The sequence below is a fragment of the Hemitrygon akajei genome, chromosome 3, assembly GCF_048418815.1.
Source record: "Hemitrygon akajei chromosome 3, sHemAka1.3, whole genome shotgun sequence".
Classification (NCBI taxonomy): domain Eukaryota; kingdom Metazoa; phylum Chordata; class Chondrichthyes; order Myliobatiformes; family Dasyatidae; genus Hemitrygon; species Hemitrygon akajei.
In genome coordinates, this window is record NC_133126.1 from 124,717,718 (window position 1) to 124,740,663 (window position 22,946).

Genomic DNA, 22,946 nt, shown 5'->3' on the forward strand with positions numbered 1-22,946 from the left:
AGAACAGTGATCCCAGAATAGAACTCTGCAGAATACCATTGGTCAAGATCTGAGATCTTAATGTTCAAGCATCCTTTTCCTCAAGGATGTGTTAGGCCAAGAAAGCGATTCTGAATTTCATCACTGCTGTCTAGACAGACCAACAAGCCTCCTGCAGGAGTGAACCTTATCTAATGGGAAAATATTAAATCACGCTCCAGAATCAAGGTCACATAATCCTCAATACTCCTATTCCCCAAAAAAGAACAATCAGTTCTTTCCAAGCCAGAACACCATGGATGAACCAGGACTCCAATCCCTACTGAAGTCTGAGACTATTGTATTCAAATCGGGTGACCCTAACCAGCATGAGGAAACAAGATACAACCTCCATAAAGCTATCAGCACACACAAAATGCTGGAGGAACTCAGCAGGTCAGGCAGCATCAACGGAAAAAAGTACAGTTGACATTTCGTGCCGAAACCCTTTGGCAGGACTTAGTATAAGCTGGCAGCGAAGACATGTTCCCAGAAAGGATACGTGGCTGTATCTGGGTCTGGGTAAGCACATGGTCAAAAAGCTGGAGAGCAGCTTGGATCACAGTGGGGGAGCAGTGGGAAAGGGTTTCACTGAACCCCCATCAAAGGGAAGATTTAGACTTCTTCGGGGTAGACATCCCTGGAAGAGACTTCGCAGGGTAGTAATGCAATCACAAACAAGAGAAAATCTGCAGATGCTGGAAAGCCAAGCAACACACTGAAAATGCTGGAGGAACTCAGCAGGCCAGGCAGCATCAGCGGAAAGAAGTAGTGTCGACATTTCGAGCTGAAACCCTTCAGCAGGACTTGGTATAAGCTGGCAGCAAAGACATGTTCCCAGAAAGGATACGTGGCTGTAGATGCAAGTCTGGATAAGCACATGGTCAAAGGGTTGGAGAGATTCTGCCTGGCCCGGTGAATTCCTCCAGCACTTTGTGTGTGTTGCTTGGATTTTCAGCATCTGTAGATTTTCCCTTGTTTGAGGGATACCAAGAGGCAATATCAGTCCAAAATCAAATCCCAGACCAGCCATCTGTTATGGCAGGATTCTCATGCTATAATGAGCTACGAAACAAATTCGGGCAGCATCACTCTCAAAAGCACCTCCACCTGCTCATTAGGCTGAAGAAATTTGTCATGCCTTCAACAATTTTTACTGATGCACTATAGGAAGTATCTTATCTGGATTCACCACAGCTAGGTACGGCAACTGCCCTGTGCATGAATACAAGAAACTGAGCCCAGCTAGCCCATCACAGAAACCAGCCTCCCTCCATGGACTCTGTCTGCACCTCTCACTGCCTCAGTAAAGCGGCAGCATAATCAAAGGTCCTACCCGCCTTGGACATCCTCTCTTGTTACCCCCCTCCCATCTGCAAAGAAGGTACAAAAGCCTGAAAGTATGTACCATCAGCTTCTATCCCACTGTTATAAGACTATTGAACAGTCAGTCCCATTGTATGATAAGATGAACTCTTGACTTCACTGTCTATCTTGTTATGACCTTACACCTCATTGCCTGCCTGCACTGCATTTTCCCTGTAAGTAATTCTGCATTCTGTTTGTTTTACTTTGTACCACCTCAGTGCACTGATGTAATGAATTGATCTGTGTGAACGGTAGGCAAGACTCATTTTTCACTGTACCTCAGTACATGTGACAATAATACGTCAAGTTCTGAATTTAGTTGTGTTAAATTGTGCAGATGGGACTTGAATTTGCATGCCTTCGGATGTCCAGCCCCAAGCCCACCGTCTTGCTGAAACATAAAAGAAAATGGGTCTTACACTCAACATCCACAAGGCAAAGGTCTCCTACCAGCTTGCCTCATTCTACAACACTCTTCTCCAGCAATAAATGTTCCTGGTGACGCCTGGAAAACATGGACTTCCTTTCATGTATTGGGAGCCACTCTCTGCCAAGGCTTTCAATGCAACATCATTCTCAAAGTCCCACCCATCTCTTTCTTTTGGATGCCACTTCCGTTGAATCAATTCAAACAATTTTATCCCATGCATCTGTTCACGGACAAGAGCATTAAAGCACCAATTAAAGAAATATTGCACTGAATGGCCTGAAACAGAAACCTGGTGATCTCACCTCAGTAGAATGAGTAGCTCCTAGAACGTGGTGTGACTAGGAGTAATTCATTATCAAGCTGACAGCAGCCAGGTTCCTTCATTGCAATGACAGCAGTCCTTGCTTGGTTTTTTTTCTATATTCTACGGGTGATTGCAGGTGCTGACCCTGCAGGTGAGGCCCCATGTACCACCTAGGCACTAAGGATTCAGACAGAGATACTGCAGATAGGGATGAACGCCCATTCCATCCTGTAACAGCCACAACATTGTTGTGAGTCAGTTCTTTGCACTGACTAATCAGTAGCATCACATGTAATGTGTGGTACCTCCTTAGTCTTGGATTTCAACCCTTGAGCTATTTAACCTTACCTCACCTTCCATGGCCTTAAAAGTTCAGTCAGCCCTCCCATCCCATTCACTCACTCTCTCCTCCTTTCCATTGGGCAGAAGTCAGGAAAGCTTGAGAAAGCACAGCACAGCTTCAATTCCACCGTGGTAAGACTCTTCACCAGATCTTGTGTCTGGTAAAGATGAACTATTTACCTCATCGTGCCCTTGTACTTTATTTGCTTACCTGCCTCACACATTTTCTGGAAGTCTAAATACTGGATTTTACATTCTGTTGTTGCTGTTCCCTATAAGGAGAGGTCGGACAAATTTAGGCTGTTTTCTTTGGAGTGTCAAAGGCTAAAGAGACCTGATAGATCTTATTACATTTGAAGCAGAGGTTGATAGATTCTTGGTTAGCCAGGGCATCAAAGGTTACGGTGAGAAGGCGGGAGAATGCGATTGAGAGGGACAATAAGTCAGCCATGATGGAATGACGGAGCGGATTCGATGGGCCAAGTGGCCTAATTATGCTCCTATAGCTTAAGAACCTAAGATAGAAATTCATCAAATTATGAGAGGTATAGACTGAGTAGATTGTCAGAATTCTTTTCCTGGAGTAGAAATATCATCTACAAGAGGATAAGGTGAGAGGGCGAGAGTTTAAAGACTGGTAGGGCAGGTTTATTTCACAGAAAGAGACAAGTGCCTGGAACGGGCTGCCAGAGGCAGTGGTGGAAGCAGATATGACAGTGACACCTAGAAGACTTTTATAAAGGCACATGAATATGCAGGGGATGGAGAGATGTGGATCATGCAGAGGCGAGATAGATTTAGCTTAAATTGACATCATATTCGGCACAGATACTGTAGGCTGAAGGGCCTGTTCTCGTGTTGTAGTATTATAAGTTATTATACCACATCAGCCTATAAAGGCTTACTTCCACCTCCGTCGTCACTCCCAGATTGAGGAATCACTCATGCCATTCAGCATTTATGATGGACTCCCTACAAGTAATTCACCCAAAACTTTTACCCAAGATGTCCACTTACATGGTGGGAATGGAACAGAGCCAGAGAGAATTGACGAAAGCTAATTCTCTTTCCATGCAGATTGTTGGGAGGGCACAGCGAGCGTGATCCAGAAGTTGTTCAGCAACCCAGGCTGTAAAAACATGGGACAAGCTCTCCTCTACAATCACTCTGAGCACCAGGGCCCCACAAGGCTGTGTACTCAGCCCCCTGGTGTACTCACTGTACACCCATGATTGTGTAGCCAAGTTTCCATCAAACTCAATATACAAGTTTGCTGATGACACCACAATAGTAGGCCGTATCTTGGGTAATGATGAGTTTGAGTACAGAGAAGAAATTAAGAACCTGGTGGCATGGTGCGAAGACAATAACCTATCCCTCAATGTCAGCAAGACGAAGGAACTGGTTGTTGACTTCAGAAGGACTAGCGGACTGCACGACCCCATCTACATCGGTGGTGCGCAGGTGGAACAGGTCAAAAGCTTTAAGTTCCTCGGGGTCAATATCACAAATGACCAAGCAGAGTCCACTGCCAAGAAGGCCCATCAGTGCCTTTACTTCCTGAGAAAGCTGAAGAAATTTGGCCTGTCCCCTAAAACCCTCAATAATTTTTTATAGATGCACCATAGAAAGCATTCTTCTAGGGTGCATCACAACCTGGTGTGGAAGTTGTGTCCAAGACCAGAAGAAGCTGCAGAAGATCGTGAACACAGCGCAGCACATCACACAAACTAATCTTCCATCCTTGGACTCACCTTACACCTCATGCTGTTGGAACAGTGCTGCCAGGATAATCAAGGACACGACCCACCCAGCCAACACACTTTTTGTCCCTCTTCCCTCCAGGAGAAGGTTCAGGAGCTTGAAGATTCATACGGCCAGATTTGGGAACAGCTTCTTTCCAACTGTGATAAGACTGCTGAACAGATCCTGACCCGGATCTGGGCCGTACCTTCCAAATATCTGGACCTGACTTGCACTACCTTACTCTCCCTTTTCTATTTTCTATTTATGATTTATAATTTAAATTTTTATTATATTTCTGATTGATTTGTACTCCAGGGAGCGCAAAGTGCAGAATATCGCTGTGATGATTGTACGCTCTAGTATCAATTGTTTGGTGACAATAAAGCAATCAGGGATGGGGAGTCAGGAGAAAGAGGGGAGTCAATGGGCTACAGGTTAAGAAGGTGAGGTGGTATCAAACCATCTAATTGTGCATTGGAGACTAACCCAGCACACAATAGCAGGTCAGGTTCACTAAGGAAGCATCCCAGGCAACTAATGATTTAAAACTCTGCCAATCATGTACTCACCCACCTTATTCTGTCAGCCTTCACCCAGTGTCCATGACCTTTAAAAGCCCCTGTTTTTCAATGCCACCATAATATTACTGTGTTCCCTTATCCATTTGTCTGTAATCTCCTGCAGCTCCATAATAACTTTCTGAGATAACTGTGCTTCTCCAGTTCTGGCCCCATGAACTTTCCAGGATTTAATCAGCGCAGCATTGGAAACTATGATTATCCCTGCTTTTGGAATTCCCTGTTTGCTTCTTCGATTCTTTTTGCACCATTGACATAGCTCTTTGAACAAGCACTTGGTAATATCCAGGAATATTTCCCTAAGTGGCTTGCTGTTAGTTTTTGTTTGATTGCATTGGGTCATTAAATGTAATAAAAATCTTTATAAAATTAATATCTTGTTAAAAGCATTAAATACCTCTCAATATAGCTCATAACATTATGTTATTTTTCCCATATGAATGTAAATTAGGAGCAAGAGTACACCACTCTCTCTCTTTAGTCTGCATTTAATGACCGACCCTTCAGTAACTTCATTAACATTCCAGTTTACCTGCACTAACATTTCACTCCTATGTTAATTATCCATCTACCTCCGCCTTAAAATTATTAAAAAACTCTGCCTGCACCATGTTTTGGAAATTACAGATTCATGACCTTCTGAGAGAAACCTCTGTCTTAACTGGACATCTCCTTGTTTTTAAAGAGTGATGCCTCGTTCTAGAAAATACCACAATTCTCTCTAAATTATCCCCTCTCACTCTTCCAGTGTGTACAAGCCTGTATAACCTTTCCTCATATGACACTTCACCCATCCCAATTAGTTCAGCAAGACTTTTCTGAATGCTTCCTATGCATTGACCACTTTCATAAGTAAGGACTGCATGCACTATTCTATAATTAGTCTCACTAGTACCCTATATAACAAAAACATAGCTTCATAATTAAAATGCAGCTTCATACTAGCTAGTTAATGGATAGGCAAACAGAATTAATGGCAGCATAAATATTTTCAGCAGCTTTAGAGTTAACTAGCTTCCTTGGAAGACCAAAATGAACTAATAATTGCATCTGCTTTACAAAGCTGTCATGTAAACTGAGCCAAGTACCCAGAGATCTGAATTTTACATGGCTTTTTGTTGTTGAGCATTACTCTCTCAGGTGGCTTAAGAAACGCCATTTAATTTTAATGAGAAATACTATCCCAAAAATAACCCGCGGAAAGACAAGGTTTAAGCACCTGCTACTTGAACTCAAAACGAGCTATCAATCAACACAAAAAACAAGTTGGAATACTTTTAAGTCAATTGCCTGGGATGCTTCCTTAGTGAACCTGACCTGCTATTGTGTGCTGGGTTAGTCTCCAATGCACAATTAGATGGTTTGATACCACCTCACCTTCTTAACCTGTAGCCCATTGACTCCCCTCTTTCTCCTGACTCCCCATCCCTGATTGCTTTATTGTCACCAAACAATTGATACTAGAGCGTACAATCATCACAGCGATATTCTGCACTTTGCGCTCCCTGGAGTACAAGTCAATCAGAAATATAATAAAAATTTAAATTATAAATCATAAATAGAAAATAGAAAAGGGAAAGTACGGTAGTGCAAGTCAGGTCCAGATATTTGGAAGGTACGGCCCAGATCCGGGTCAGGATCTGTTCGGCAGTCTTATCACAGTTGGAAAGAAGCTGTTCCCAAATCTGGCCATACGTATCTTCATGCTCCTGAACCTTCTCCGGGAGGGAAGTAGGACAAAAAGTGTGTTGGCTGGGTGGGTCATGTCCTTGATTATCCTGGCACCACTGCTCCGACAGCGTGCAGTGTAAAGTGAGTCCAAGGATGGAAGATTAGTTTGTGTGATGTGCTGGGTTGTGTTCATGATCTTCTGCAGCTTCTTCTGGTCTTGGACACAACTTCCATACCAGGTTGTGATGCACCCTAGAAGAATGCTTTCTATGGTGCATCTATAAAAATTAGTGAGGGTTTTAGGGGACAGGCCAAATTTCTTCAGCTTTCTCAGGAAGTAAAGGCACTGGTGGGCCTTATTGGCAGTGGACTCTGCTTGGTTAGACCAAGTCAGGTCATTTCTGATATTCACCCCGAGGAATTTAAAGCTTTTGACCTGTTTCACCTGCGCACCACCGATGTAGATGGGGTCATGTGGTCCGCTACTCCTTCTGTAGTCAACAACCAATTCCTTAGTCTTGCTGACGTTGAGGGATAGGTTATTGTCTTCGCACCATGCCACCAGGTTCTTAATTTCCTCTCTGTACTCAAACTGATCATTACCTGAGATATGGCCTTCAATTGTGGTGGCCAGTTAGTGGGCCGGCAGTGGTGGCCAAATCACCACCATCTGCTCCTGACTTCCAGCTTCCCTCCTCTCGCCTACTCCAAATCCAACAAAAAGCTCGTTCTGCCTCTTCCCCCATCCTACAAGCTGTTTGTTATTTGCTCCTTTTGTCCAGGCCCAGAGCTGACAACAACCACCATGCTGATTTGGCTGGGAAACCTCTGCAGCCGATCTCCACAGGGAACAACCATGCCTGCCATCCATTGTCTTTGCATTCCTGCACTAAGGGCTGGTACTTCAAGGCCTTTCTCTCATGGGCCTCTTCCCATCCCTCATCCCACTGCACCTTCAGCTCAACCAGAATTATTTTCTGGTCTTCAGTTGACCACAATACAATGACCGGGCAGAGGGTTGTGTGCACCACCTCTGGGAACTGCAGCTTCCTTCCCACATAGACCCCCATCTCCCAGGACCTGGCTGTTAGCAGCAGATTTGGCTTTGGTTGTTTGGTTACGAAAGGCCTGGCTCCCTCTTTGATGAAGATGGGTCAGCATGAAGACTCACGCAGTGAGGAGAGAACTTGAATGAAGCGTCAATATATTGGAGTGAAGAATACCTAAGGACAGGGTCGCAGAAAATCTGGAGGTACCATTGGGTAAGCATATGAAGCGGAAGAAGCAAGTGGAGATGGTGGTGGAAGAGCTGACAAACTAATGAATAATACTGCTCAGCCTGGTAAAGATTCTGCACCAATACCGTGACTATAACTTTGATGTCTCTGACAAGAAACAAATAACTTGTTCATGCTAACAATTGTTTCATTTTGTTTGCATGGCAGCTCAGCTCAATGAGCAAAGTAAATGAAGAATTCAAAAATAAACTCAATGAACATTCTATTAATCTCAAGTATCGTGGTGCTAGAAAGTTTGTGAACCCTGCAGAATTTTCTCTATTTCTACATAAATATGACCTAAAATGTGATCAGATTTTCACATAAGTCCTAAAACTAAGTAAAGAGAACCCAATTAAATAAATAACACAAAAAAACATAATACTTGTTCATTCATTTATTGAGAAAAATGATCCAATATTACATGTATTTGTTGGAAGAAGTATGTGAACCTTGGGGGTAAGCCTTTTACAGAAGCTATCTGGAATCAGGCGTTCCAATGAGATGAGATTGGAGGTGTGGGTTGTAGATGTGCCCTGCCAATTTAATAAAAGCACACAAAATCAAGTTACTGACAGAGCCTGCTCTTCTCAAGAAAGATCTGTTTATGTGCACCACGCCTCAATCAAAACAACTTTCAGAGGACCTTGGAAGAAGAATTGTGGAGATGCATGAAACTGGAAAAGGCTACAAAAGCATTTCTGAAGACCTGAGTGTTCTTCAGACCCTAGTAAGAGAAATTATCTACAAATGGAGTGAGCGTCCTGCAAAGATCACACCAAGAGCACAGGGTGCAATGCTGAAGGAGGTGAAAAAGAACCCAAGGGTAACAGCAAAAGACCTACAGAAACCTCTAGAACTTGCTAAAGTCTTGGTTCATGTGTCCATTATAAGAAAAACACTGAACAAGAATGTTCATGTAAGGACACTCAGAGGAAATCGCGCTCTCCAAAAATAAAACATTGCTGCACATCTCACATTTGCAAAAGACCACCTGGATGTTCTATAATGCTTCTGGAACAATGTTCTGTGGACAGATGAGACAAAAGTTGAATTTTTGACAGAAATGCACATTGCTATATTTGGAGGAAAAAGGGGACTGCACACCAACACCAAAACCTCATCCCAAATGTGAAGCATGGTGGAAGGGGTGTCAGGGTTTGGGGCTGCTTTGCTGTCTCAGGGCCTGGACAACTTGCAAGCATTGAGGGAACAATGACTTCAAAATTGTATCAAGACGTTTTACAGGAGAATGTCAGGGTAGCAGTCTACACCTGATGTTTAATAGAAGTTGGATAATGAACAAGACAATGATCCAAAAGACAAGAGTAAATGAACAACAGAATAGTTTATAAAGAAGAAAATTCAAGTTTTGGAATGGCTGAGTCAAAGTCCTGACCTTAATCCTATAGAAATGTTGTGGAAGGACCAGGAAACCCAGGAACATCCCAGAGCTGAAGTAGTTTTGTAAGGAGGAATGGTCTAAAATTCCTCCAAACTGATGTACAGGACTGATCAATGGTTACTGGAAACATTTGACTGAAGTTCCTGCTGTTCAAGGGAATCACACCGATTACTGAAAGCAAATGTTCACATACTTTTTCCAACAAATACATGTAATATTAGATCATTTGTCTCAGTAAATAAATGAACAAGTACAATGTGTTTTTGTGTTATTTATTTAATTGGGTTCTCTTTATCTGGTTTTAGGACTTATGTGAAGATCTGATCACATTTTAGGTCATATTTATGCAAAAATACAGAAAATTCAATTGGGTTCACAAACTTTCCAGTACCACAGTAGATATTGGCAGAAATCCAGTTCAATTTAAACTACTGGTGAGGCAAAGATGAAAAACATACAATGTATTCCTTAAGAGGAAGTCATGGGACATTCGATGAGACACTGGAACCCACTCCATCACCCGGAATGATTGCAGACACTCACGTGAATTCAGAGCCAATGCTGAAAGTGCTAAGAATTATTTATTTCACTCACTTATTGCACATTAATAATTGCTTCAAGATGAGGAGGTAGCTAAGAATCAACTACAATAGTTACTTCTGAGTTACAAACAGACCAGACCAAGTAAGGAGAGTAGATTTCCATCTCTGATGGACGTTAGTGAACTAGGAGCATTTAACTAAAACAGTATGGGACAGAAGCACGCTCAGCTGCCCACCATATATTCAATAACAACCCCATCTGCCTGTGCATTGTCTATATCTGTACAATAAATTGCACTCTTAACATCACAATCTACCTCATTATGATCTTATTGTTTACCTGCACTGGACCTTTGCTGGCTCTGTTACAATTTACTCTGCAATCTGTTATTGTTTTACCTTGTCCTATCTCAATACACTGTGTAATGAATTAATCTGTGTGAACAGTATGCAGGATAACCTTTTCACTGTACCTCAGCACATGTAATAATATTTATTCCAAATCCCTCTCTGTTCATGCGCTATAACAATCTCATAGTTTCATGGCTAATGTTACACATATATTTTTGTTTAATTCCATATTTAATTAATTGAATATAAGTTTCACAGTTGCCATGCTGGGATTTGAACTCTTGTCTCTAGATCAATGGTCCAGAACTCTGGCTGACAGCCCATGACTTTACCACTACTGCTATCCTATCATCAACAAATGTACTTCTTGATTGAATTTCCACTGGGAGGAGTGATGAGGTTGTGTTTGGTTATCTCTGCCTAGTCGGCTATTCATATTCAAAGGCTTTGACTTAGAGGTAAGCTACAAATTCTAATGAGTTTCCAGTTAGCCATTAGATTCAACCACTAAGTCAGCTTTGGTCAATGATTGCGCCTGAGCTCAAACTATGGGATTACTGACAAACATACCTTGTTTCTTTTGATATCTTTTCTCAGGAAAATCTACATAATTGCTATCTGAAAGATACCATCTATACTATTACTAATTGATTTTCTGCTGTTACTGTCCCAGCAGGGGCTCTATTTTAACATCGTGTTTTATCATTTAAAATGTCAGCCCAAGTTGGGGGAAAATCTAGAATAGCATTGCTGGGAGTTTTTGAGTCAAGGAAGCAGAGATATTTTTCAAAAGTTGTCGAGAAGAAGTCTGAGATTCAGCCTACAAAAGAGGAAATGGAACAGATAAATAGGAAACTCTTGGAAATAGGGAATTGCTGAAAAACCCAAGCACGAGATCTTTAATTCTGACCAAAGGCCCTTCGCATTTAAAGTTCAGGGAAGAGCAGATGTTGGAAATCTGCTGCAAATAGAAGTCCTGCTCTTCCCTCCTAGCATAGCTCCCAGTCCTTATGTATTTTCCCACACATAAGGTGGAGATATAACACTTTCCTTTCACTTCTTTCCTTCCCACCATCCAGAGACTCAAGCAGTCTTTTTGGGTGAAGTAGTAATTAATATTGTACCTAGTCATAGATCCATGGCAGGCAAACTGCCCCCTCAGTCCAATTCAACCATGCCAACCAAAATGCTCATCTAAGCTAGTTCCAATGCCCATGTTTGACCTGTATCCCTCTAAACTTTTCCATGTACCTATCCAAATGCACTTTACCTCTTCTAATTCAGTGTATTGGGTTCAGAATGGATATATGGTCTCCACTACATTGGAAAGATCCAAGTCAGCTTGGAAAATCATTTTGTGGAGTACAAATATTCAGTCCATGGAACTGATCTTTAGCTTCAGGGTTCTTTCAACTTTAGTTCACCATCCCTTGCCCACGCTGACCTTTCTGTCTGCAGCCTCCTGCACCATGACAAGAAGATCCAACATAAGCTTGGGGAATCAACACCTCATCTTCCATTTGGGCACTCTGCAGCCTGACTCAATACTGAAATCTTCAACTTTAGTAAGTTCACTCCCCCTTTCTGGTTTTGCCAAGTGCTTTTGCCATCATCATTTTGGTTCAGTGTTTCCTTGGCTGGGAATGTCCCTCAAGTTAGATATGGCCCTTGTGGCTAAAGGGATCAGGGGGTATGGAGAGAAAGCAGGTATAGGGTTCTGAGTTGGATGATCAGCCATGATCATACTGAATGGCAGTGAAGGCTCGAAGGGCCGAATGACCTACTCCTGCACCTATTTTCTATGTTTTCTATGTTTAACACATTATAGAGACAAAGCTTTAACTGAGACTATGATGACCACATCATAGTCTCTCCCTATCAGACATTGTCTTTGTTTAGTGGAACTCTTTGTTCCACTAATATCGTCTCAGCCTTCTCTCCTCCCTAAAAATAGCTTGCTTTTTACTCTTTCCCCACTTTTGAAGAAGGGCCTAGTATCTGAAACATTAACTGTGTCCCTTTCCACTGGTGCTGTCTGATCTGCTGAGCATTTCCAACATTTTCTGTTCTTGTTTCTGATTTTGAACATGCACAGTGCCTTTTTTTGACATTTGCAAGTCAAGGTTGTAGGAGTGAATGAGTTCTCTTCCATGTGTAGTGCACGACATCAAGAACAGGCTTAAATTCCACTGTGGCATCCTGACTATTTGTTGGATATGTAAGATAGTCTACCCTTGCACTGAAAGTTTTAGGGGGGATCCAGTTGGGGGAATGCTGGAGTGGTTGGAGAACTTCCTCTTTCCAGGGGGAGAGGGCAAAACAGCAGTGCAATCAGACCAGATGCTTTGGCAGTTTTGCTGGACACAGCAATGGAAACTTGGGAATTGTCTTCCCAAAGGTTATTTATGCTCAGTCAACTAAAAATATACAGCAAGTCAGTAAAGATATAGAACTCCGGCAGATGAATGGAGTTGAGATACAGACTGAATGGCAAACAGGTTTGATGGGCTGAATGGCTGCCTGCTGTTCCTTTTGTAATGCCCTGGTTCGTATTTTTACTGTTGTGCTGTATGTATTTCATTTTGGCAGTCCTGTAAGAGCTGCTTGTTTTCAGCTTGTTTGGGTTGCTGTTGAAGATGAGGGAAGACGTGGAATGTGTGCCATCCAGTTAGCAGGAGGTTTTCTTGCTGAGGGACAATAAGGTTGATCTTGGGTTTTTTAGTTTGGCAGGAGATGAAGAGAGAAAACGCCGGGGAGAACCGGATGTAGCATACGATCCGGTGGGAGACTCGTTTGTTCGAGATGGATTGTGAGCGACATTCAGAAGGTGGTGTGGACGTTCATGCTGACGAGGGCCCAGTGCGTGAGTGACAGAGAAGTTCAAGATGAGCTCCAACTTGTGCACGTTTGACTGTTTAATTAGAATGAGCCCTTTTCTTTTTGTTATTCTTTGCTAAGTCTTTAGTTAAGATTCATAAATATAATTCCTTTAATCGTATGCAGTGTACTAACTGTAATTTCCTAGCACCAATTTCCCTCGGGATCAATAAAATATGTCTGTCTGTCTATCTATCAGGGTAGCAGATTACTCAGCATCCACACAAACCGGGGTTTGGTGTGGGAGAGCACCTCGATCACACTAGTTTGGCAGGGCCGGAGGTTGTCTTCCCTAGACTTATGCAGCCAAGGAAACCGGGGGGGGGGGGGGGCGGGGGGGGTTCCCTTTACATTCAGTATTTCTCTACCCACCCTTTTCCCTCCATTGATGCACAATACTTGCCCAAATTACTAAGCAAGCACTGTGACTTGTGACAAGAAATCATTAAAGAGATGCAGAATGGCAGGGAGCAGCTTCCAACCAAGTATAATGCCTGGAGACATGGCATTAATGCGTGTGGAACAGGGGGCAGTATAATGCCTGGAGAAGTGGCATTAATGCATGTGGAACAGGGGGCAGTATAATGCCTGGAGACGTGGCATTAATGCGTGTGGAACAGGGGGCAGTATAATGCCTGGAGACGTGGCATTAATGCATGTGGAACAGGGGGCAGTATAATGCCTGGAGACGTGGCATTAATGCGTGTGGAACAGGGGGCAGTATAATGCCTGGAGACGTGGCATTAATGCATGTGGAACAGGGGGCAGTATAATGCCTGGAGACGTGGCATTAATGCATGTGGAACAGGGGGCAGTATAATGCCTGGAGACGTGGCATTAGTCTGATCTCATTGCTTTGCTCTGCTTGTGACAACAGCAACTCGGTCAATAAACAACACTAAAGAGTAAGTCATGCTTCCCATTTAAAAGGTTAACAACAAAAAAATATTTACTAAAGGTAGCTCGAATGAAATATTAACAAGCAGAACAGACATATCAGATGGTAGGGCAGCAGTCAAGTGGAGACCCTGAACAATGCAGAACACAATATTACCTTCAGCTGTGACTGTGGCGAGAGGAACATGAAATGTAGCTGCAGTCTTGAGGTCTGTCACAGTTAGACTCATCCATTTCTTTCCATTACTTATTCATTGCAGTGTGTTTTGGTAGACAGGACCTCACACAACATGCAGCAACAACAACTAGGGAAGTCAGCCTGGGTCAAATGCTGTGGTTCTATAAGATAAATCTTTTAGTCTCTGGTTTCATTACCAGCCTTTCTTCTACACATTACCAGTGCTTTTAGAAAAAGCCGGTTGGTTAAGTGATAGCCAACATCTTTGTAGTGATTGCAACTACTTCACTCATTTACTCTTTTCCTCAGACCAATGATTCCGCCCCCCCAGAGATCTGCAGTCATCTAACCCTGCTATCTTGTTCCTTGAGAATGATCCAAGGAATTAAAGGGTTAATGTACGAGGAACATTTGATGCCTCTGGGGCTGTACTCATCAGATTTTAGATGAAAGAGGGGGAGATCTGATGGCAATCTATTGAATACTGAAAGGCCTAGATATGGTGGATGTTGCTAATAGTGGATGAGTCTGGGACCAATGGACACAGCCTCAGAATAGAAGGATGTCCCTTTAGAATAGAGATGAGGAGGCATTTCTTTATTCAGAGGGTGGTGAATCATAGAATTCATTGCCACAGAGGGTGTGGAGGCCAGGTCACTGGGCGTATATAAAGTGTAGGTTGATAGGTTTTTGATTAGTCAGGACATCGTAGTTTATGGGGAGAAGGTGGGAGAATGGGGTTGAGAGGGATAATAAACCAGCAATGATGGATTGGGAGAGCAGACTTGGTGGGGCAAATGGCCTAAGTCTGTGCTTATGGGGCCTTATGGTCTTTCACTGCCTTTTCTCCACCTTGAGTGGCTGTGTCTTCAGCTGATTGGACCCAAGATTCTAGAAATCCTTCTCCAAACCCTTCCACTGTTCCAGCATCTCCCTTCTTGTAAGACTCTCTAAAGTCTTCCTCTATGCCCACAATTTTAGACTTCTAATCTGATTGTGAAAATGGGATCAAGAAAAAACCAATCAAGGCATGTCCCAACATTCAATGTGATTATGGTTGGTCTGCCCAAGTCGCCTCTTCATAGTAACATGCACAAAATGCTGGAGGAACTCAGCAAGTCAGGCAGCATCTACCAAGAGGAATAAACAATCAACATTTCAGGCTGAGACTCTTCATTAATCCTGACGAATGGTCTTGACCCGAAACATCAAGTGTTTATTCCTCTCCACAGATGCTGCTTGACCTGCTGAGTTTGTTACTCAGGATTTCCAGCATCTGCAGAATCATTTGTGTTTATAATTTGCTTCTCCTCTTCACCTACAGTGCAGAAGGAGGCCATTCAGGCCATCATATTAGTGTTGCCTCAGCACCATCCCAGTCAGTTTATCTCTTTCATCATGCAACAAAAGTTTCCACCGAATACTTAACAATTCCTTTTGAGTTATTATGTAAAATACTTCCTCCGCACATTCAGGCCATATGCTGCAGACCTCAACAACATGATGGTAAAATAGTTTTCCACATGTCATTTCTGGATAATTTGCTAATTATATTAAGTCAGGATCCCTCCTTTACTGACTTACAGCTTCCTCATCTATTCTATCAAAAACTGCCACATTCTTAATTGTTTCTATCAAATCTCTCTGTAAGATTTTCCACTGTAAGATTTTGACCTAAAATGCAGTACCTAGATTTGAATACAACATTCTGGTTAAGATTATGATTTATAAGTCTAGTCCATAAATGTTGTTTTTGACTTATCATTGTAAAACCAAGGATTTCATATCTCTAATTTCCTGACTTCTGAAATTATCTAGCCATGTTCAGACAGTTATGTGGGTTCACCTGTGTTCTTGGTGCTTCTGCAAGCCTTTTGTCCCATTTATCTAACTCAACATGAACATCTGTTAATAATGTCCCTGGGTTGTTTCTCAGGAGATTTTCCTCTGCTTTATAAATGAAGTGCTATTTCAACTGCTGTAAATTGACAATACTCTATTCTACAGTCTAACATTTTCACATCAGTTTCACAACAAAACTAATGACTGGTCTTGCCTGCCCCTCTGGATCAATGCATGTCGTCCATTGGCATAATCTCAAAGCACAGCAGTGGCTTAAAAGGCAAATCTGTACCACCGCCTAAATGTGTAGGGCGGTACAGTAAATTCAAACATTCCTGCAATCATCTCCATATCAAGGTTCCTGCCATATCCAACACTGTCACTGAGCACTGCTATTTTAACCCAAGAGCATCTGAGGCAATCTAACCCCATGAAATAGAAGTGGATCCTTTTCTTCTTTGGCAATGCAATACTTTACCAATTAGCATCAATAACTTCATTCCATAGTGGACCAAACACAGTTTCTGCACCTGTGATGGCCATTTTAAAAACAGAATCTAAAAGCATACCTGCTTTAACAAGTATTTGGATGCTCCTTACCATCTTCTCAACATTCCGCAAGTACAAGGCACACTCCACGTTTCCATTGTAGTCTGCCAGCTCTGCGGCAGTATAACCATCATCATCTTGAATGGTAATGTCTACGTGATTTTTGACAAGGATTTGACAGCACTGAAATTCAATAAGGAGAATGTGATGGTGTGGAAAGAGGATGATCTTAGTACCTCTGCAGAAACTACACATTATTCAGTTTAAGTTTGCTTTCACTGATAGAATCCATTGAATGGAAGAATACAGATATTCATCAGCTGCTTGCAACCTCTCTAGCTGTCTAGATTCTAGCAAATCTAGCTATTCTTCTTATCACCTTTACAGCTGTCTACCTTCCCCAGCACATCGGACTTTACCACCCAGTACATATTGTATGAATCACTCCCCTCTCCCAGTTGTCTCTTTCTCTTGATACATCAGTTCCTTGCTCACTGATATATCAACCTCTCCCACTGATACTTCAACTTTTTGTCCTAACATATCTGCCATTCCATCCTGAAATTTGTGTCTCTCTTGCCCCAAACAATTATCTTCCCATCTTCAATACATCTATCTCTCTCTCTCTTCTTCCAAATGATTTTTCTCCCTGATACACCTGTCATTTCCATTTCTAACGTGATTTTTACTCAACCCTTTTCTAATTATCTCTCCCAGCGAACACGTGACCAAGAGCGACATGCTCCAGATGGTTCATGAATCTACTTCTTTTACTTGTTCTTTTTCTTTCAAATGTAGCCCTGCTACTGTTGGAGACCAATTGTGCAACCTGATGCTTTGATGTCTCTGAGGGAGTTCGGTGAGGTTTCGAGTGAAGTGTGCGGCCTCGAGGCCAAAAAGTCTGGAGACGAGGCCTGAACCCATGATCGACCCCACTTCTCGCTGATCCCACTGGTTAAAGCGTCAAGGAAGGTTGAAGCCAGCGTGGCAAGAGGGGAAGGCGACTGGGTGTTCGGTGATGTCTGCCAGGCTCTCGCTCGCTGCTGTCGGAGGAAGGTGGCTGCGTGTGACAGTCTCTCTCTTCCTCTTGCTTGCTGCTCCTGGAAGAACGCTCCTGTATTTTGAGTGCTCTCTCTCTGTCCCTCGATGCTGTCAGAGGAGGGTGCCACCAGAGTGCTGGACCTTGGGCTGGGTTTGACCGGTGCCGTTTGTGGACTGGACCCTCTGGTTTGCATTGCGATATGTCTCAGCTTTCTGGTCACTCCCTTTTCTGTTGCTGTTTTGTGGGGTTTTGACTGGGTCAGCCTGCGGATAGCAAACAGCGTGGCGCTGGATTGAACTGAGCTGCATATGCCCGGACTCTCTCGACGAAGGCTTTGTGTGGCTTGGTGATTTATATTCTGTGTTTTTTACTTGTTTTTTTTTCCTGCCATTTGCATGACTTGTTTTGTTTTGCACGTTGGGATGGGGGAGGGGCTGAAGTTTTTATTGGAACGGGATCTACAGTTTTCTTTGTTTCGTGGCTGTCTGTGGTAAGCTCACTCTCAGGATTGTATACTGCATGCATACTTTGATCATCAATGTACCAGGTCCATGCCAAGTATCAAAGTTGTTTACAATCGGGTTTAGTTTCTGGTAGTTGCCAGGGAGAGGGATGGAATAGGCTGGTGGCGACTTCATCTTAACGAGTACTTAATTTTGAACAGACTGCTTGATAATTTAGAAACAGTGATTTCGAGAGGTCGTAGAGTAATTAGCACTGAATCAGATCCATTGTCCAAATGAGTTCAAGCCAACTATCAAGAACCCTCCCCCCAACCCCATCTCCACCCCAGCTGTCCCAAGATCCTATCAAACACTAGGGCAAATTGACAGTAGCCAATCACAACCCATATATCATTGGGATGTGGGAGGAAACTGGGGCACTCAGAGGAAACCCAGCCACTCACATAGCAGGCCATGATGTAACCAGTTAGGATACTCTCCACTATGCACCTATAGAAGTTTGTCAAAGTTTTAGATGACATGACGAATCTTCACAAACTTCTAAAAAAGTAGAGGTGCTTCTTTGTAATGGCACATTCGTACATGCTGGATCCAGACAGGTCCTCTGAAATGATAACACTGAGGAATTTAAAGTTGCTGACCCTCTCCACCTCTGATCCCCTGACAAGGACTGGCTCATGGACCTCCATTTCCCTTCTCCTGCAGTTAATAATCAGCTTTTTGGTTTTGCTGACATTGAATGAGAGGCTGTGGTGGCACCAGTCAGTCAGATTTTCAATCTCTCTCCTTTTTTTGCTGATTTGTCACCATTTTTAATTGGCCTACGACAGTAAACTTAAAGATGGCATTGGAGCTGTGCGTAGCCTCACAGTCATAAATATAAGTCAAGTGGAGCAGATAGCTAAGCACACAGTCTTGTGGTGTACCTGTGCTGATGGAGATTAATGACTGTTTCGGAGGTAGCTGTCAGAAGAACAGACAAAAAGCTTCAGGAAGATCAGGCTCAGCTTTGGGAAGATGCACCGTACGTCAGGACTTCTGGGGAAAGCCAGATTAATGACCAGATGTTCGACTGTAAAGTGCTGATCTTTTGGAGAGCTGACAGTGAGTTTATAGGTGGAGCAGGACTTAAGTGAGAACCATTAACAATATTGGCTAACATAATGATCATCATTTTAGTGGAAATAGGATTGAAGGAATCAGAACTGGGTAGTTAAAATGACAATCAGATTAGACAGGGCAGAAGTGAAAATAGGGGAAAAACTAGAAAAGAAGAATTTTGAAGCTAAGGCTGGAGTGCATGGGAGGAAAGCGGTCATTGAAAAGTTTGTTTCACTGGGCTAGGACAAGTTTAGGAACAAAGCAGGTGGCCTCAGATTTGGTAAGAAAGTGAGCTGACTGCTGGTGGAGGAAACAAAAGCAAAGGGACTGAATCTACAATAATTTACATCTCTACTGCAGCAATAAACAATCTACTGGTGGAATTCAACAGGTCAAACAGCATCTATGAGGCAAAAGGAACTGTGAATATTTCAGATCTAAATCCTGAACCAGGAATGTCAACAATTCCCCTCCTCCCACAGATGCTGCTCAACCTGTTATGTTACTCCAGCATGTTACTACCAGTATATTATTCCAGATTCCAGCCTCATTTATTATGATTTGCCTGGATCTTAGAGTCTACATTAGATCAGATAATAGGCCATCAATTCTTTAAATTGCAATCATCCTGCTTCAGTATACACCAGGGGAAAGGACCTTGGCAATTGTGAGGGTGACTTACAGGAGACTGAAATGTTTGAGCATGTAGACATTAAGAAAGAGAATGTGCTGGAGCTTTTGGAAAGCATTAACTTAGATGTTGCTGGGTCCAGATGAGATGTACCCTAGGCTACTGTGGGAAGTGAGGGAGGAGATTGCTGAGCCTCTGGCAATGATCTTTGCATCATCAATAGGGATGGGAGAAATACCAGAGGATAGAAGGGTTGCAAATGTTGTTCCCTTGTTCAGGAAAGGGCATAGAGATAATCCAGGAAATTATAGACCAGTGAATCTTACTTCAGTGGTGGGCAAGTTGTTGCAGAAAATCATGAAAGGCAGAATTTATGAGTATTTGGAGACATAATCTGATTAGGGATAGTCAGCATGGCTTTGTCAAGGGCAGGTCATGCCTTACGAGCCCGATTAAATTCTTTGAGGATATAACACAACACATTGATTTACAGTGGATGTAGTGTATATGGATTTCAGTAAGGCTTTTAAGAAGGTTCCCCATGCAAGGCTCATTCAGAAAGTAAAGAGAAATGGGATCCATGGGGACCTTGCTTTGTGGATCCAGAATTGGCTTGCCCACAGAAGGCAAAGGGTGGTTGAAGATGGTTCGTATTCTGCATGGAGGTCAGTGACCAGTGGTGTTCCACAGGGATCTGTTCTGGGACCCTCCTCTAAGTGATTTTTATAAATGACCTGAATGAGGAAGTGGAGGGATGGGTAAGTAAGTTTGCTGATAGCACAAAAGTTGGGGGTGTTGTGGATAGAGTGGAGGGTTGTCAGAGGTTACAGCAGGACATTGATAGGATGCAGAACTGGGCTGAGAAGTGGCAGATGGAGTTCAACCCAGATAAGTGTGAAGTTGTTCATTTTGGTAGGTCATATTTGAAGTCAGAATATAATATTAATGGTAAGACTCTTGGCAGTGTGGAGGATCAGAGAGATCTTGGGGTCCATGTCCATAGGACACTCAAAGCTGCTGCACAGGTTGACAGTGTTGTTAAGAAGACATATGGTGTGTTGGCCGTGGGATTGTGTTCAAGAGCCATGAGGTACTGTTAAAGCTATATAAGACCTCATTTATACCGCAATTGAAGTACTATGTTCAGTTCTGGTCATCTCGCTACAGGAAGGATGTGGATACTACAGAGAGAGTGCAGAGGAGATTTACAAAGATGTTTCCTGGTTTGGAGAGTATGCCTTATGAGAATAGGTTTTTCTCTTTGGAGTGACAGAGAATGAGAGGTGACCTGATAGAGACATTGATCATGCGGATAGCCAGGGCTGAAATGGCTAACACGAGGGGGCACAGTTTTAAGGTGCTTGGAAGTAGATACAAGGGGGATGTTGGGGTAAATTTTTCACACACAGAGTGGTGGGTGTGTGGAATGGGCTGCCAGTGACGGTGGTAGAGGCAGATACGATAGGGGTATTTTAAGAGACTCTTACGTAGATACATGGAGCTTAGGAAAATAGAAGATTATGCAGTAGGGAAATTCCAGGCAGCTTCTAGAGTAGGTTACATGGTCGGCACAACATTGTGGGCTGAAAGGCCTGTAATGTGCTGTAGATTTCTATGTTCTATGTTATTAATCACTGGGCTTTTTCCACTTTCCCATTCCCTTTACTTTGCTAACCTACTAACTTGGCATCTTGGTTTCTCTTCTCTTCCAATGGACCTTCAGTGTTTGGACAGAGCCCTATTGCATTTACCAGCTTAACAAAATATAAGTTATTCCTTTAAAATCACAGGCCTAGGCTTTATACCTGCTGCCTCTCCAACAACATGTTAACAGATACCAATAGATCTTCCTGCATTCTCTCTTCTACACCTTCATTCCACAATGCACTTTACATTCATTTGTTGTAAAAATTGCTTCCTCAAACTTTTCTTTTTGAGCATTTATTTTAATGTATTAAGTTACTTCTTTATGTTCTTTCACAACCCAGAAGTGATACACACAGTCCTGTGTAACCTACCTCCAGCTCTCCATTCTCCGCAGCATCGTGCAGCGGTGTGCCACCCCAGTTATCCTTCAGCATCCTGGCCCCCATCTTTATTAATTGCTCCAGGACCTTGCCATGCCCTCTACTGGCAGCAAAATGCATCGCAGTTGCTCCCTCGTTGTCCCGTGCAGAGATATCAGTGTCGGTGAACGATCTCTGCGTAACACATCAAAAGCGAAAGTTAAGAGGCAGATTATAGATTCAGTACAACTGTACAACATCAGCAAGCATTCACACATACAGTATATCCCAGTTTCGTATCTCAGAAATAACATACTTGTGATATTTGTGATATAGGTTTCTCATATAAGGACAGATAAAGCAAACTGGCCTATATTACCTTGAGAGAGAGAGAGCTAAAACTTATGAAGTTCTTACTGTACCTTACAAGGCAGATGCAGAGTTGATTTTTCCCTGCCTGGGGTGAGTAATGCTAAGGGTCTGTAAGTCAAACTAAGGAGTTCACTGTTCAGGACTGAGATAAGAAATTTCCTCATCTGCTTGGATATGAATCTTTGGAACACACACAAAATGCTGGAGGAACTCAGCAGGCCGGGCAACATCTATGGAAATGAATTAACAGTCGATGTTTCGAGGCGAGACCCGCTTCAGGACTGAGAAGGAACGGGGAAGATGCCAGAATAAAAAAGTTGGGTGAGGGAAGGAGGCTAGGTGGAAGGTGATAGGTGAAACCAGGTGGGTGGGAATGGTAAGGGGCTGGAGAAGAAGGAATCTGACAGGAGAGGAAAGTGGACGATAGGAGAAACAGAAGGAGGGACCCGGGGGGAAGTGATAGGCAGATGAGAAGAGGTAAAAGGCCAGAATGGGGAATAGAAGAAGAGGGGAGGGGGAGGGAAAAACATTTTTACAGGAAGGAGAAATCGATATTCATGCCGTCAGATTGGAGGCTATCCAGATGGAATATGAGAAGTTGCTCTTCCGGTCTGAGGATGGCCTTATCATGGCACAAGAGGAGTCCATGGACTGATGTGTCGAAATGGGAATGGGAATTGCAATTAAATTGTTTGTCCACCAGGAAGTTATGCTTTTGCCGGATGGAGCAGAGGTGCTCAGCAAAGTGGTCCCCCAATTTGCCACGGGTCTCACCAGTGTTGAGGGAGTCACGTCCGGAGTACCAGACACAATAGACAATCTCAGCAGATTTGCAGGTGAAGTGTTGCCTGACCTGGGAGGGCTGCTTGGGGCCCTGAATGGAGGTGAGGGGGGAGGTGAATGGGCAGCTGTAGCACTAAGGCTGCTTGCTGGGATAGGTACCAGGAGGGAGATT

General features: G+C 43.1%; 1 protein-coding gene across 1 annotated transcript in view; it reads right to left on the reverse strand.

The window, feature by feature from the left end:
- espnla (espin like a) overlaps nucleotides 1–22,946 on the reverse strand; it is a 149,515-nt gene that overhangs the window by 37,357 nt on the left and 89,212 nt on the right. Inside the window, exons 4-5 of the mRNA XM_073039006.1 lie at nucleotides 21,632–21,814; nucleotides 16,427–16,558 (exon numbers count right to left, since the gene is read on the reverse strand). Coding sequence (XP_072895107.1) covers nucleotides 16,427–16,558; nucleotides 21,632–21,814 — 315 coding nt within the window. The remainder of the gene's footprint in view (nucleotides 1–16,426; nucleotides 16,559–21,631; nucleotides 21,815–22,946) is intronic.